The following is a 16492-nucleotide window of genomic DNA, read 5'->3' on the forward strand; positions in this document are numbered from 1 at the left end:
TTGGTACCTTCCACAAGTTTTAATTTGGTTTTACTTACAGAAATTTTAATTTATTACCTACAATTTTTGATTTTTTAAAGGATACGGGCAGAAGGTCTCTTCCAAACTCAGCTAGAATTCTTTTAAAACATTTCTTCAGCCCCACCATGTCACCCCTTTTCCACAGATGTCATCACATATACAGTTGTACTATTGGAGTTAATGTGAGCATTCCCTAACTCGGCAGATTCATCTGAAGAACATGCAATTTGAGCTAACCTCACTTTTCCTGAAACAAGTTAGGAAGTTCTCCCACAGAACATTCTGAGAACAGAACAGTGGCTTCTCACAGAGCTGGAAAGTCATTTCATCCTAACCTGCCACAACTTGCCAGTGAAGGTCTACATACAACCAAAAGTAGATATATTTACCGATCCTTTTTTCCATTCCTTCGATGTTCTCATTCATCCAATTAATTATAACACACTGAATTTACTTTTAATGCTCTTTCTTCTATTATCTCATCAGTTACCCAAGGAAGTATAAACAATTCCATTTGTTTGTACATGCACAATGTGGTCAGAAAGAGTGAAGGTTATCAGGTACAGGAATTCAATTTCTCTAATATAATTAATAGCATTTGTACATCAATTGATAGTGAGCAGTTTTCAATAATAAACTCTCCAATACTACTACAGATGCAGATCTAAGCAGACCCTAGAAAGCGGTGACTCAACTCCCAGACCACTCCTACCACATCTACATTTTCTACTCTTTACTACTTCATTTTGTTAGTTTTCTTTACTCAGACTTAGGATTTTGTTCAACACAAAATTCCTGGGGTTTTGCCTACTCTAGAACACCACTAGTATTCCATTTCAAGTCCACCATCTTTATATCTAAGTTTTTTGAATGGCTAACATCCTTCATGAACATAAGACTATTTTGCTGTGAACTGTTACGTTTTAAAGTCAGGCCACCAACCTTTCTGGAGTTTGAATGTTATCTAGGTCTTCTATGTCCAGTACCATCTGTTGGGATTCTTCCTTAGCTGCTTCTGTTTTTTCTTCAGCTAATTTTAAATAGGCTCGAACAACATCCTCCAAAGATTTGATGTTCACCTACATCACAGGCAGAAAATTGAAAGATGTTTCCACCCACAACAGGCAGCAAATAATGTAAAATGCTACAAACGCAGGAACATCTAAAAAGGCAGATTAATTCTAACTCAAGACCAATCAGTTACTTTTAGATTATACCAGCTGACATATACCACACTCGCTACAAATGAAAAAAAATAAAATTCAAAAGCCATACCTGCTGGCAGATATTCTTGTATTGGTACAGTCCTTCTTTTGCCAGATGACTCTTGCGGAGATCCACACAGAGTTCCAAGTACTTCAGCATAATTGGCTCGTGGATTTTCTGCCATGTTCGGTGTTTTTTACTTTTCATAACATCATAGAGAACATCAAGGGCAGGCTGTTTTTTGCCGACCTCAAGGAATTCTGAAATTAAAATCCAATCAGCAAAAGACTTGCAAACCAGAAAATGCATGTTTTTATGCTTAACACTGTAAACTTTTAGAATTTAATCAACTCTAACCAAAGTTCACTGATGGCTTGATTTAGCTGGCCATATCAAAAATGCGGGCAGATAGAACTGCAGTGGCAGTCTTTCAATGGCATGACTGGCAAACAAATGCCGACCTCTCCATTAACATAAAAACTTCAGGATAGCAGAGATGTCTCTCTGTCCATCAAGGCATGACCGGGCACTTCATACATATTATTAAAATATACACATCCAGTTTTAAAGCTAGTTCCATCAAGGACAAAAAATACACACCATGAGGCTTGTAGTACAGCACCCACCAATGTCATTCAACAAGATACAAACCATCCAGTGAATCTGACTTAACTGCCCTCAATCCAAGAAAGAAACAAACAAACATCACTGAGAAAAGTTTATATTTTGAAAAAAAACCAAACCAACCAAAACTCAAGAGTGGCCTAGAGATTCAGTTATAGAACAGTTACACTACAAGCTGCTAAAGTCCCATGGAAGGCTCAGGCATTTTTTAAACCAGCATTGCTCCTGAAAGTAGTGCCTTGTATTCATTCCCTAAGCAGCTGCTGTTACTAATGGGATCTCTCGGCATCACAGCAACTCCCACCTATGCTGTACCACACGTTCTGCTCAGTACAAAATACAGCAGACCATCTACAAGCAACTACCAAAGCAGCACAGCCAGCTATCAGCATATACACAGGACCTACCCTTAACTGCAGAAAAACAAGACAAAACAACACTGAGAACAGGAAGCAAACAGGCTTAAAAGATAGAAGAGAAGTCAACTACAGCTAAAAGGAATAGTCTGTATTCTTCAAGGCTGCGGGTAGAGTCAGTACTTCCCATGAAGTACTGTGGAAATCACTACATTCCTAAACAATGGCAGAAAGGATTAAAGTAGGGGTCTGCTCAAGATGCACAGACATCAAGAGAGAGCTTCTAAGTTCTGGAATCTTAGTATCTAAGTTAAACATGGCTAAAAGATGCATTTTGAATGACCACAATAGCATGTGTTCAGGGCTTAGTTCATGTCAATAATGATCTTGCACAAGATGGGCAAGTTCCTTCCCAGGAAAAACATAGTATTACATTTCAAAATAATTAAGGTTATAGTGTGACACTATTCAGCAGTGGGTTTTTTAATCACCAAGGGAATTTTAATAAAACTGTCCTCCATCCCGTAATTTACACTGTTGTTCTATCTCAGTGTTGCTTTTGAGACAATTACAGCTCAGCCTTACAATTTTTTATTTATGAAAATAAACTTAAAAGGCAAGTTTAATCTTGCAACAATGCCAGTCCACTCCAACCACAACTCTCAGCAGTCAAAAACCAACTGGACAAAGCAAAAAATCAATTCATATCGGTTTGAAACTTCTAATTAACTCTGGTCAAGCCAGTTCTTACTTGTAAGTCAAATAATTAAGGCTAATTTAACAGCCTCTGTAGTAAAAGCACACACAAAAAGAACGTGAAGAGTCAAATACAGCACATAATCACCACGTCTTGCAGTAGAAAAAAAGGTAAATTCTGGAAACAAAGATTTGTTACAAACAAAATGTAACACCTTAGCCCCTGAACACCTGTCAGAATTACCTATTTTTTCCTGTTATACCATTTAAAATGCTACAAGGTATCCAAAACAGCAACTAAAGCTCTGCATAGACAAGAACTACCTGATACACACTGACAACTCATCTACTGCTAACCCAAAACCCTGAATTAAGCTAAATTTTCCGTCTAAGAAAATGTACATCATTACAGGCGACAAAGATGTCACATGTTATCCAATATCTCTAGTAGACAGCAAGCTCAGTATCTGCAACAATAAAACACTCCCAAAAGTTGCATTACATCCTTGACTACAAAGCAATGCTAGATATTAACAATAGCTAAGGGTTGGCTTTAACCTACATTTACCATCTATAAGGAAACACAGTCCTTCTTACATATCTGTACATATTTACAATCATTCAAGCTCTTATTTCTAATCATCTTCTATGTATGTTGAGGTCACCAAGAACCTGAAGCATAAAGTGCTCCTAAATGCTCGCTTAAGCCTTACGTGTAGAACACAAACACTGAAACTCTGGAAACTGCACTGACTGTTCCAGTTTGAAATGTCAGTTCCTGTTAAAACTGCCTCCAGCAACATAAAATCTGCCTTAGGTATAACTTCTCACCCTTTATTATGCTTGGCCATGGTGAGATTGAGCCCCTGCAGTTTGCAAGACTTCACATTGCTTATGTCATGTTTTCCATTCAGTCTAGTGAGATTGTAGCCGTCTGCAGGATTGCTAGTGTTTGTCTAGAGAACACTCTCTTCAGTTCCAATCCTTCAGCTCAACTCTACTCCTTTAGTTGATCAGAATTTAGTAGACTTGAAGCAGTGCAAGAGTTGTGTATTTAAAGCTACTCTTCAACACCAGAAAAGCAACGGTGTCAGGTTTAACAGTTTAAGATCAATATTCCAGTAATGTGACTCGCTCACAAAGTACTTTACCCAAGAGTTCTGAAGTTTAATGAAAGTTTATATACTATGGTACGTGCACATTTCCCAGTAAAAGTACTGCTAAAATACTAGTGCACCTTTTGAAGTTGACTGAAGCCGATTTTATCTTTCATCTTTTTATCTTCGTGAAAATTATTTTTACAATTAATTTTAGATTAGAAAACTTGAGGATGTACGGTACTTTATTAAGATTTTCTCGTTAAAATACCAAGTACTTGGCTTATGGATAGTCCCGAGACTACACAGTGTCTTTGGCTGTCATTTCAAGATCCGTATATCATCTGTAATTTTTGGATGTCTTTAAGTGTCATTCTGCAGTCAGCCCTGTGACAATGAAGCATCTAAATGGTCTTGCTAAGTGCTTAAAATAGGATACTGTAAAAAAAGAAGTGTCAAAGCCATCTATCTAGCCTGAAAGGAGACAGCTGACAAATATAAGCAGTCCAGTTTTATATGTGGCAACCAGTGCGACAGATCCAGCGCAGTCCTCCTTGGTTTCTATTCCAGGGGCAAATTTACACATCAGCCTATGCAACATTTAAGTTTAATCATTTGCATTCTCACCAGTCACATGAAGGATGGGACTACTAAACATGAAGCTCACATGGAAAAACAAGGCCCGGAACGAGACCGGATTTGAAATCGTCCCGGAGCAGAGGTGAGCTGCGGGACCGACACCTCACGCCAAGCCGCCGGCCAGCGGAGAGCCCCTTTCCGCCGGCGGGCACGGCGGCCACTTCGTCGCGGCTCCCGCAGGCTGGGGCGCCTCGGGGCCCGGGGCGCGCCACCCTCGGCGGAACAGGCCCCCGCCGCCGCGACTCGCCCTGCACCCAGCGCCTGCCCACCGCCTGCGCCGGCGGCCCCGCCGGGGAGAGGGAGGCGGAGCCGGGCCGGGCCCGCTCCCCACGGCCGCCGGGGCCTCGCCTCCGCCATGCGGCGCGGCCGACGCCGGCAGGCCTCAGCCATTTCCTGGCGGCCAGGCGGCGCCGCGCCGCTCCCGAGCGTCCTCGCCTCAGCGCCAGGGAGGCGCCGGCCGAGGCCCCGCGCCGCGCCGAGGGGCCGGCACAGGGGCTCTAGGGGCGGGCACGGCACGGCGCGGCGCGGCCGGCGCTGCACGAGCGGCACACGCTGCCCGCCGCGGCGGGGAGAACGGGAGGCGAACCGGCGGCGGGGAGGGGAGGGGGGCCGCCCCGCACTGACCGTTCGCCCGCTTCAGGGCATTTTCGGGCCGCTGGAAGTACACCGGCATGATGGCGGCGGCCTCTCCTCACAGGGCGGCGGCGGCGGCTAGCTCCGTGCTCCAGCCAGGCAGCCTTCGAGGCCGGAAAGGAAGGACAGCCCGTCACCCGCGCGCGCTGACGTCGCCGGAAGCGGAAGTTCCTGCCAGCGCGCGGGCGGGGCTGCGGTGGGCCGCGAGGCGGTCGTGAGGCGGCGGCCGACAGTCGCACCGTCACTGGGGGGGGTCTCGGCGGGGAACGTTCGTCCCCGGTGGCTTAGGCCGAAGCCCCGTCGGAGCGGGAGCCGCGATGGCTGACGGCCCGAGTACCGAGGCGCTCGGTGAGCGCTCCGCCGAGAGCTGTCCTCAGGCTAACGGCGTGGTTGGTCGCCGCTGTAGGTTCCCGAGTGACGTCCCGTGCTGTACCGGGCGTCCCGGCGGAGGCTCGGGACTGGAGGGGTTACGGTGCAGGAGCCTGGCTAGGTTTGCCACAGAGTCGGGGGCCGGCCGCAGCAGGCTCTCCGGGGGTGGTGGCAGCCCTGCGGGTCAGGGAGCCAGCCTGTGGAGCTCTGTGAAGCCGTTCAGCTAATTTAGCCTGAAATTCTGGATTAACTAAACAATTCAACGCAGAACGTTTTGGCAAAGCCATCATCATGTATGCTGAGCCTTTGCTCTTCACAACTTGTTGAGCCGGTTCAGGAATTGTACTTTTGGGCAGTTAAGAACTTGAAGAGAGGCCCTTATGTGTGCACGTGGTCCTCATCAGCTGCAGATTTCATTCTTAAATCTTAAAAATCTGGGAAACTTCCAAAGGAACTCGGCTGTTCCTCTTAAGAGCAATAGTAGTTGTGATATTCATATGAATGTACGTGTAATAACTACCAGTGCCAGTGTGTATTTTTCAAAACCACTGACATGAAAATTTCTATTGGCATATGGAGAGACAAAGGAAGCTGTATAGGTGTGTGATACAATGTACAAAAGCAGTAGAACAGCAGCAGGTGAATGTGTGACTAATGGGATATTTTGGATGAGTAAACACCAGAATACAGCATCTCCATGTGAGGCACTGAACACAGTATGTTTCTCAGTGTTTCAGCAGAAATGTGCACCTCTGCTGGGATCACTGATGACATCGTGACTGCAGCTGTGACCCTTTGCAGACCTGGCTGTCTTGAACTGTTTTTTTAAGTATATCTAAGTACAATTTTTCAAAAAATACGTAGATAGAGAGGAAGTCTGTTGTTTATGATAACAGAAGACAGCCTGTTCTCTGCTTTGGTACATTTCTTTCTGTATACTTGTTGCTTGGTTTCTTTTTGAATACTGTTCACATTAACTATCTTGCATGGCTACTAGAAGGCTTCATAACCATTATACAATGGTTTTACAAATAGCGTTTTATTGTTAGCTTGTAATCACAGTTTATTGCTAAACAGAAAAATAGTTAAAACTAAGAACACAGTCACTGTGTGGAAGCTTTAGCACCATCAGCTTATCCATGTAACAGTGATCCTTTTTGACTCTTATTTTCATGAGCCTAGAGTAAAAAAAAAAAACGGGAGGGGTAGGGAGCAACTTTGCTTTTTCAGGCTGTCTTCACTTGGGAGTTTCTACATGTCCTTGCATCCTTGGTACCTCTGAGATCCAGTGAGCTGTACTGAACATAGTGTTCTTGATCAGGCCACACTATTGATTTATATGATGGTGTTTTAGTACAGTCTGCATTCTGAACACTCTCCAGCAGCCTAGTTGTTTCTGTTTCAAGCCACAATTACACATTCAGTAGAGTCTTCATTAAGCTATTTATAGTGCCAAACAAGTCCTTTTCTTGTCTTCTTAAAATTAAAGTCTGTCAGACAAGTACAAGAGACACCGCCCAGGTCTGGGTGCCAGCTTCCCAGCGTCTGCAAGCTGCCTGTGACCATGTCACTGGAGCTGGTGCCTGTCCTACAGCCTTGCAGCCTTCTCTGGGGGGCACCTGCACTCTGGCAGGGGACTGCAGGTGTGCTGCCTGATATTTATTGCTGTTTTATAGCAATATTTGCTACTTGAGAGCCCACTTGAAAGCCCTACAGGCTTGAATCAAGATGATTTTGTATCGGCTGCAGCTTTTATGGTCATACTTCCCATGTATCTTTCTACACAGTAGCTAAATGTATTAAATGTGTATGCTTTAACTTTATGAAAACCATATGATAGGCTACCCTTTAGTGTGTTCCCTAGCTAGGCATGATCCTTGACAACCCTGGCCTCTCTCCCAGGACTGCATGTTTTCTTTGGAAGCTTCTGATGCTCCTGTATCGATCCCAGGTATTTCAGAAATTTCTTGTTCCTACTCAGGGGCTGCTCTGTGCCACTAGTGGAGTTTGTGCACTATGGCTTCCATAGGTGGTATTCAGGTACCATCGCTCATCCCAACTTGAAAATGAGATCTTTTAGTTCTCAAATAAACTTGACATGTGGGGCTACTCTGGAACAGTGGTTACACTTTATAAATACTCCTCAACTTACACGCCAGCCTTTACGTGTGCTTGGTGGAAGCATTGGGGAGCCCTGTACTTTGGGCTCTGCTGAGGGTACAGCTTCTGGCAGTGACTTTGAGGGGCAGCTGCCAGGAGGGCCACCTCCTTTTTGGGTAATATTTCACAGAAATCGTGCCCTGTGATTTACAAAGTGAGATAACGAAGGCAATGAAAAAATCCGGTATTTTTTCAAAAGTCTTTCCCCCTCCCCCCGCCCCCATTGGCTGCTGCAAAGCAGGCACCTCAGGCTGCAGGGGAAGCAGCTGCCGGGACAGTGGCGGGAGCGCTGAGTAAATGGCGGCCGGGTGAGGGGGCGGGGCCTGCTGACTGGGGCGGGGCCTGATGGGCGTGGCAGGGCGTGGCCAGCGGCGGGCGGAAGGCGGAGGGACCGGCGGCGGAAGATGGCAGAGCTGGAGGCGCAGCTGTTGCTGGCGGTGGGGCTGATCGGTAAGGGCCCTCCTGGCCCGGCGGGAGGGCTGGGGTGCGGGGGGCTGCTGGGAGGGCCGGGCCGGGGCTGGCGGGGGGTGCCGGTTGCCAGCGCCCCGCCGAGCTGCGGGCGCGGGGCCTGCCCCGGCCGGGCTCTGGACAGCTCGCGGTGTGGCAGGGGGTGCCCGCCCGCTGAGGCCGACGCCTGTTACGGAGCTGAACCCGGCACAACTCGGCCAAAGTGCCTTACAGCCACGGCTTGTGAAGGTTGCTGTTAAGAAATCAGAAAAGATGGGGAAAATCCTAAATAAGCTGGTCTGGGTGCTTGCCGGTCGATATTTTGCTTATATGAAGGTCTGTTCAAATTCCTGGTGCTATTTTGACCTGGTGAAGCAGGTCAAGAGTACATACTTATTAACATTTAAAAACCAAACCCCATAGCATAGGTGCTGCCCTGCGGCTTAAACCATAGCAGCAGAACTGGATGCCTAGGGTTAGGGTAAGGTGGAATTTTAATCTGATTCCAGGAAACAAACCTGATTAACCCATCGATTTACTTCCTTGCTGCTGTTTGGCATTCTCACAGTGAACATCTTTCCACCATAGAAAAAGACACCAATGGAGATGCTTTGTGGGTTTGGTGTTATCCGTCCGTAACAGCTGAGCTGAGGAGTCTATTGCTGCGAAAGTGCTGCCTTACAGATGAAGATAAATTGCTTCATACGTTTGTATTTGGCCAGTATAAAAGGTCATGGTTCTACATCACAACTGTGGAAGTTCAAGATTCTCCAGCCTTGAAAAAGGTAGGACTCTGCTGGCTTTTCAGTAGAGTACAGGCAAGACTTCTGGCAGTTTAAGTGGTGTTTTCCAGTTGCATGCTATGAGGAAGGGCAGGGATCTGAGTTTTTTTGTGTGCTCACAGATGCAACTCTTACCCAGCTGCCTAACCAGTCCACAAGTTTCGTTTTTCACCAAGATATACATTGGATGGAATTGCACGGGGATCAAGATACTCGTCACCCGATTTAGATTCTTTGTATTAAAACGGAAATGCTGTTTCCTGCTGTTATTTCAAGTTCAGCAGTTTTTTTGGGGTTTTTTTTGGCCACAAATCCTCTACAAAGAGTCTTTCATAGTGTCCAAAAGCTTGTTCATATAGCTCTTGATGCATTTTTCCCCCCAAAGGATTGAGTTATATAGGTACCTTTTTTACCACTGCATTGATAACTGGAAGATGCAACCAGATAACTGCAAATATGCTTGTATCTTCTATACTTCCCAGTTATGAAGATGATTCGTTTGTCTGTGAAGTTTGTTCAGTTTTCGTATTTCATACTTTATTGTGAAGTAGAAAGCTAACGTAATTTTGCATGCCCACAGCAAGATGTTGCTCACCTTTAGTCACTGAGAGCTTACATCTCTTATGAGCCTTAAAGGTGTAAAAAAATAAAAAACAAAAAAACCCTCCACTTGTGTCCCAGTACTGTCTCCAACAGTGGCAGATGCTATTTATGGAGGACGTGAGACTGGTCATTGTCAGCAGACATTTAGCCTCATACTGTCCTAGCCAACAATCATTTGATTAAGGAAGTTAAAGAGTTTTTCTGCTCAGGGGCCTGCTATCTTTGATTATTTTTTTTTTCTGGTCTCTTTCTAAATATGTTGGTGCTCCTTTGGCAACAAATTCTGGAAGTTGCCTACCTGCTGTGGAGAAGAAAAAGACCTTTCTCTTTCAAAATAATCTTATGAGATTCAAGGAAAGCAACTCTTACAGTATAGATTAAGCAAAAGATAGTATGTCCTAGAGCTGACTCAATGGAAATGAGTCACATCAGAAAGCTGTTAATGAGGCCTTTTCTGTACTTAGTAACTTGAATCTGCTGCTACCACTCACTCTTTTTGTCAATTGAAACACCTTGTCAGAGTACTGTAGTTAGTTCAATAATGTGAAAGACTGTTCATATGGGATCTTTAAATAAACTGTGTATTTTTCTGTGCATGTGTCTTACCCAGGTGACCCACTTCTCCATTGTTCTGATGGCCAAAGACTTCAACCCAGAGAAATATGCAGCCTTCACTAGGATACTGTGTAGGTCTGTATAAAAGCTGTTTGAGGTGCTGCTGTGTGCATGCTTAGATCTTGCCAAAGTGAAATATTAATTTCATTGTGTTGCATTTGCATTTGGTCTAACAATCTGCCAGAAACTCAGTCCTACTGATCTGTGAATCAGATTATATAAATCCTTGATTTGAGCTTATCTTCATGCAGTAAGTGTTGAGTGACTGTCAAATGCCCAGTAGGTTTTGATGTGTCTTCTCCAGACATACACCACCACCACCCACACACTCATTTTCTCTGGGAACATATTTTTAAAAGTACAAACATTTGGGAAGAGGTCAGTGCTGTGTAGTCAGAGGTCACGAGTATGGAGGACAACTTGCATCCCTTCACAACATCTCTACTACAGATACTTCTTGCAGCTCCTCTGATCTAAGCACAGCACCCAGGGACGTTTTTGCTTTTCCTTTAAGAAAATGAAGGCCCTCTGTCTCTCAAGGTCTGTGGCTCTGTCTTCTCCCTTCTTCCAACCAGACTGCCATCTTCTCTTTCCCTTGTCCCGGTTACTTGCTTTCTTCTATGTACTCATTCTCATGATCTCTCTCTGCAACTTCCTTTGCTTTTCCTTTAGTTCCCAAATTAGTTGGGTCCCGGTTCTTGCTACCAAGAGTATTCCCTGAGATTTAGCAGCTAATTGGATGTGTTTGTGAGGTTATTGCATCACAGACTTGGGAATGTCATCAGGCTTACGAGTTCCGCAGAGTATTGAAAAACTAAGATTGTTCTTTTTCATTGATACATGAAATATCTAGATTCGCTGTGGATCACATTAATGCTGATTTATCAGCTAATACTTCTTTGCAAATTCAGGACAGATTCCACTAAATGCGGTAATGGAGTTTCAAATGTGACATAGCTTTGTACTATAGCTAATATGGAAAACAGCTGAGAGCTTCAGTGAGATTTCTGAAGTACTGTAAAGTAGGTTATGGTGTCTCTCTGCTGTCTGGAAGACCGCTAAAAGTGTATGGGTTTTGTTGCTGTGTGGTTTTGGTTTTTTTCTTTTGTTTTGTTTTAATTATTATCAAGGACATTTACATTTTTCTTTCATTGTTTAACGGAGTCCAGAAGAATGTCTATTAATACTTAGATAAAAACTGAAAAACTAACTAGTCACGTGGTCTGCATGTAATAACAGGAGTTACTGTAGTAATTGCTTGTTTATAAAGCAGGTACCTTCCAAGTCTGCAAAGAATCCTTAGTCTGAACACCTGGAGACATGTAAACCTTTGTGTTACGTTTCTGTTTTGGTAAAGATTGGTTCTTTCATAAAACTGGAAACTCAAATAAAAAGACAAGGTAGGTTATTTTATCCTAAAAGACAGGCATGTTTTTGTGGGCATGTTGAAAGAATTCTAGTTCTGTATTTAAAACATCAACCAGGTGTCCAAAATAAGAATTCTTGACAATATTATTGCAATTTGGGATAGTGTGGGATTTTTTTTTTTTCATATGTCTGCTGGTACTGATTGCAGTCAAAATACCAGACTCTTCTTTTCACACAGAATTTACTTGAAGCATGGAAGTCCAGTTAAAATGATGGAGAGTTACATTGCAGTCCTTACAAAGGGGATTTGCCAAAGCGAAGAAAATGGATCTTTCCTCAGCAAAGATTTTGATGCTCGGAAGGCTTATCTGGCTGGTTCCATCAAAGGTTAATTAATACCAGAAGTCTTTATTCTGATTTCTTTCATACAGTATAAAATACAATCCAGTTTTCATGTGTACTTCAAGTAAATAGTGTTATCTCTGCTGTTGTTACTAAGCTTCTTCAAAAAAATCAAATAATAATATTAGCATGTATATCTTCTATAACATAATTTTCCCCTCTTTTTTTAGATATAGTATCCCAGTTTGGCATGGAAACAGTTATCTTATATACAGCACTGATGTTAAAGAAGAGAATTGTAGTGTACCATCCTAGAATAGAAGCTATCCAGGAGTTTACCAGGTACTTTGGCAATTCCTACCTCTCCACCCATCCCTAAAAGTCCAACAAATTTTGAACCTTCATTGAAAGAAATGCCCATATTTTAGGGAAAAAAATCTTTTCTTAAACACATTTATTGAAATCCTGCTAAACCCTTCTTAAGGCTTTAGCCATTATGTTTGGAGAAGCGTAACTGTAGAATAAGTGAACTCTGCTTGCACTGATAGTAGAAATCTCTGTAGTTCATGTATATGCATGCCAAATGAGACCTAGTCATAGTAGTTCTTTCTTATGACATGCACTGCATACTGTGAAATATTAATTAAGTGTCAGTATAAATCTACTGTGTGTCAAGTACCAACCTGATTTCCTAGGACTTTGCCTGCTTTAGTGTGGCATCGACAAGACTGGTCAATTCTTCATTCATATGTACATCTAAATGAGGAGGAAGTGGAAGCCTTAAAAGCCTGCACAGGTAGTGATATTTATTAATCAAAAATGCAAAGAAAATTTCTGGTTTTATTGCTGCAAGGTCTTGCACCAGTGCCCTTTGGTGGGAAAAAAATGGTTACTTTACTATTAATACTGTTGTTCAAAGTTAAGCAGCATCATTTTCTTTAGGAAAAGGCAGGTCAACTAAACAAGTATGTTAGAAAATAACTAGTTAATCTGGTGTTTCTGGGTGGATCCACATCAGTCTACCCCTAATCACAGATACACAGCAGCTTTGAGATTTTTTTGATGTTGTGATCAGAGGGATTGGCTTACTTTTGATAAGCTGCTTTTTTTACCAGCTTCTACACATAGCTAGTAACTGAATTTTTAGGATATTTTTTTTCCAGTTCTAACTCTGAAGTTCCAAATTTTTATTCCGATTGCTGCCAGTGAAGTCTGTGGCTCCTAATCACAGGTAGACCTTACCAGCTATGTAGGAGTTTGATCTGTGTGACACGTTGTGTATGCATAGTGCTTAACACATAATCCAGGAAGAGGCCCTTGGTTTATGCAAAGATTATCATGACACATCGTGTGGCAATTAAGAGGCTTCTCTATGCAGAATAATGAGCAAGAAGACTACTCATCTTCAGTATTTCTTGTTTCAGCTCACTAAACATTTTTCACAAAGAAAAGCTGCTCTAAGGTTGCTCACCTGTATGCTATGAGTAAAAAAATCTACTGGATTTATTTCTCTGTTCCATTCTAATACTAACCTAGTGACAACGGGCTCTGGAGTGGAGATTCTTTTAAAGAGGAAGTTTGGTGGCTTTTTCATTTGTAAGTGAATAATTTTAGTAGCAAGGTAGGAAGAGAGTTTAAAACTTCAAATTGATAACCTTTTTATATTGCATGTGGTGTTCGTCGTTCATCCGTGTTCAAGGCAATTTTAGAAGTTGATTTTTAAGTTCCTTCAAAGTGAAGCATTCTGTTGGATATGCTTGTTAAATGACTGATGTTATCAAGAGAGCAGCCTACTGGGTCCAATGACTGTTGTGTCAAATACTCTTAGAACAGATTTTAGGACTGTGATTTTTCTGCAGTATCTTGGTTTTGTTTTGGTTATGAAGATCTCAATCTCGCTTAAAATTCTGCTCTCTAGGTTACATTGCTGGATTTACAGATTCTGAAGTGAACAGTAGACCAGACCTCTATGATGTGTATGTGAATTTGGCAGATGGTGAGATCACTATTTCCCCTGCAGTAAAAGGTTGGTTGCTTTTTATGTTTTGGATTTAGAGGCTGTTTGTTCCAGAGTTGATAGTAATTGCTGAGTCTCACTGTAGGTCAAGTAGTCTTGATACTTCTTCCATCCAGATTACGAACAGTCAGTATGTAAGCTTCTGTCTTTCAATTTTATTGAGACCATGAGGGACTGGTGAAAGTTGGAATTTGGAAAGACATGCTTTGTCTTCCCACAAATGTACAATTGAGATTTTAAAACATCCATGTTAGACAAACATACAGAAGAGCCATTCAGCTGAACACAGATATCGCATGAGTCTTTAGAAAAACTGCACTAAATACTTGGAGACTGAGGACTGTTTGAAAGGAAAGCTTATATTTTGCTTGTCGTCTTTGCTGCTCCTTATCATCGGCTTAGGGCCGTTTCAGAGGTCAACAATTTGCCTGTGCTGGCATGACCGTTGATATATCAAATTACTGCCTTTACCACTGGATTTCAAATGGCAGTCATGAAGAGGTCTCGTTCTTTTGGCTTTCATTTTTGGATTGATGTGCATTTCTAGGTATCACAGAGATGGTTTTTTTAATGTGAATGCGTGTTTGTTGTTTTTTTCATACTCAGAGGCAATGACAATGGGAAAACTTCACAAAGAAATTGGACAGCTAATTGTTCAATCTGCAGAAGATCCAGATAAATCAGACAGCCAAGTCATTAAGGTTAATATTTTTAAACAAATTTTATTTTGAAATTTAGTTAAATTACTTCTATTGCTAAATCTTGACAGAAGCAGGGGAGTAGGAGGTGATTGTCCCTGAGAATCACTCTTCTGCTCTCTGCCTTTTTACAAATGAGCATTTTTGTTCTTTGTACAGGTGTTTAAGGATGACAGACTTGGTTTATATTATCTCTCGGGTAACCATGTTGCTTCAGAAGTTCTTGTATTGATATAAGATACTTCAGAAATTGTATTGATATAAGACTTCCAGTAAAATTAGTTTCCAGTTTTATCCTACAGAGTATGTACTTTGCTCACTACCTTGCCAATAGTACTGTCAACACCTTTGAAAAAGTCCTACTGAGATGGGGCTTCTCAGCTATAAAGCCTAATTATGATGATAGGTGTTCTCACTTCCTCCTCTATCTAATAGATCATTAGACATTTCACAACTCAGTGACTGGGTAAAAAGACCTCAGTTACATTAGCGAGATGAGCCTGTGGAGTCGCTGTGCTCCCTTTATTCAACATCACACAATGGCAGGCTGAAGAACTGTTGCAAGTTTGCCTTAAAATAAATGGGGTCTTTATTTAAAGTTAACTATTTATAATTATTTTCTTTTTTGTTCTGTATTGGATTTTATTAATTTTTTTTAGCAAGTGTATGTTAAAACATTGTATTACCTAATACTGTATTCATGGTTGCTTGTTTTTCTGTTCATTCAAGGATATTTCTGTGAAGACAAAAGAAATCTTGGCTACTTTAGCCTCACTTACTGAAGTTTCCGATGGCAATGAAAAACCAACCCTTAACTCTGAGGCTCTGAAACAAAAGCGATTTCCACCAGCTACAGAAAACTTTCTTTTTCATTTAGCAGCTGCTGAACAAATGCTCAAAATCTGATTTTGATGCACTGCAGTGTTATGGACCAATTCAAAAATACTGTCTTTGCCATACAGATAGGTATACCTGATATTTTATATGGAAAAATTAAAGGTATAAGAGTGAATGCCATATTTACCGTGATACAATGCAGAATATCGGAGCTTAACCAGGAACATATGGAGGCACATTTGGGAACGTTCCTGGTGTTATTATCTTTCCCCAACTATAACTTTGTATATATGGCTCCTGTATTTCATATCACAACGTGAGTGTATATACAAGTAGCGTGGGGCTGTGTGTCCAGGCTGTGCCAGACATTGGTATAGTGACTGCTTGTCCTGCAGGCTCCAGGTGTCAGACAGCTCTATTCTTGTTCTGACTTGTCTTCCTGGGCTCTGGAACACAGGCAGCAGCACACACGCTGTAAAACCAGCACAGTTTGGATGTGCTGGTCTACACAGGGATACACTGAACATGCAGTTGGTCTGAGTGCTCATTCTGGGCTTCCAGGTATGTCAGCCTGTCAGATACTGCTCTTGCTCTGTACTGCCTGATACCTGGAAATCCCAAATAAATGGACAAGTTCTCTTCTTTCTACTTGAAAGTGTCTAGGTATAAAAAAGGGTGTCTGGGAAAATCTGATGTAGTAGCCTTAGTATGTAACAGAAGAGGTATTTTAAAGCTCAAGTGGAAGCTGAGCACCTCTTTTGGACTCTTGCCTTAGAGGTTTTCCTCCTTTTCATTCCATCCCATGCCTCTGATGGAAGGAAAAAGAGGAAAGGATTACAGTATTTAAAGTAGGGCTTCCTAGCGGGGGGTCACAGACAAGTGCTGCTTTACAGCTAGAGTCATTTAAGAAGTTGTTAGGGTTCTCAGCTGAGAAGATACCTGGCCATTCATTGCTGATCCATTTGACAGAAAAATCACAAGT

General features: G+C 42.4%; 2 protein-coding genes across 3 annotated transcripts in view; one reads left to right on the forward strand and one right to left on the reverse strand.

The window, feature by feature from the left end:
• EIF3A (eukaryotic translation initiation factor 3 subunit A) overlaps nucleotides 1-5423 on the reverse strand; it is a 35580-nt gene extending 30157 nt beyond the window's left edge. For both annotated transcript variants that reach the window (XM_080401191.1, XM_080401190.1), the window contains exons 1-3: nucleotides 5264-5423; nucleotides 1297-1487; nucleotides 964-1100 (exon numbers count right to left, since the gene is read on the reverse strand). In XM_080401191.1, the coding sequence (XP_080257317.1) occupies nucleotides 964-1100; nucleotides 1297-1487; nucleotides 5264-5312 (377 nt within the window). In that variant the 5' untranslated portion in view covers nucleotides 5313-5423. The remainder of the gene's footprint in view (nucleotides 1-963; nucleotides 1101-1296; nucleotides 1488-5263) is intronic.
• A 2729-nt stretch (nucleotides 5424-8152) lies between these two features.
• DENND10 (DENN domain containing 10) lies at nucleotides 8153-16158 on the forward strand. The gene is made up of 9 exons (XM_080401257.1): nucleotides 8153-8251; nucleotides 8837-9033; nucleotides 10244-10323; nucleotides 11855-12003; nucleotides 12189-12300; nucleotides 12654-12754; nucleotides 13877-13984; nucleotides 14582-14676; nucleotides 15403-16158. The coding sequence occupies exons 1-9, from the start codon at nucleotides 8206-8208 to the stop codon at nucleotides 15577-15579; spliced, it is 1065 nt and encodes a 354-aa protein (XP_080257383.1). The 5' UTR covers nucleotides 8153-8205; the 3' UTR covers nucleotides 15580-16158.
• Nucleotides 16159-16492: the final 334 nt, after the last annotated feature.

This window comes from Falco punctatus (assembly GCF_963210335.1).
Source record: "Falco punctatus genome assembly, chromosome: 9".
Taxonomy (NCBI): Eukaryota; Metazoa; Chordata; class Aves; order Falconiformes; family Falconidae; genus Falco; species Falco punctatus.

Excerpts from the sequence above, each read along its gene's own strand:
- DENND10 (XM_080401257.1), top strand. The coding sequence starts at position 8,206 with ATGGCAGAGCTGGAGGCGCAGCTGTTGCTGGCGGTGGGGCTGATCG. Across the intron at positions 8,252-8,836 it reads GCTGGCGGTGGGGCTGATCG|AAAAAGACACCAATGGAGAT; the intron begins GTAAGGGCCCTC and ends TTTCCACCATAG. Across the intron at positions 13,985-14,581 it reads TATTTCCCCTGCAGTAAAAG|AGGCAATGACAATGGGAAAA; the intron begins GTTGGTTGCTTT and ends TTTCATACTCAG.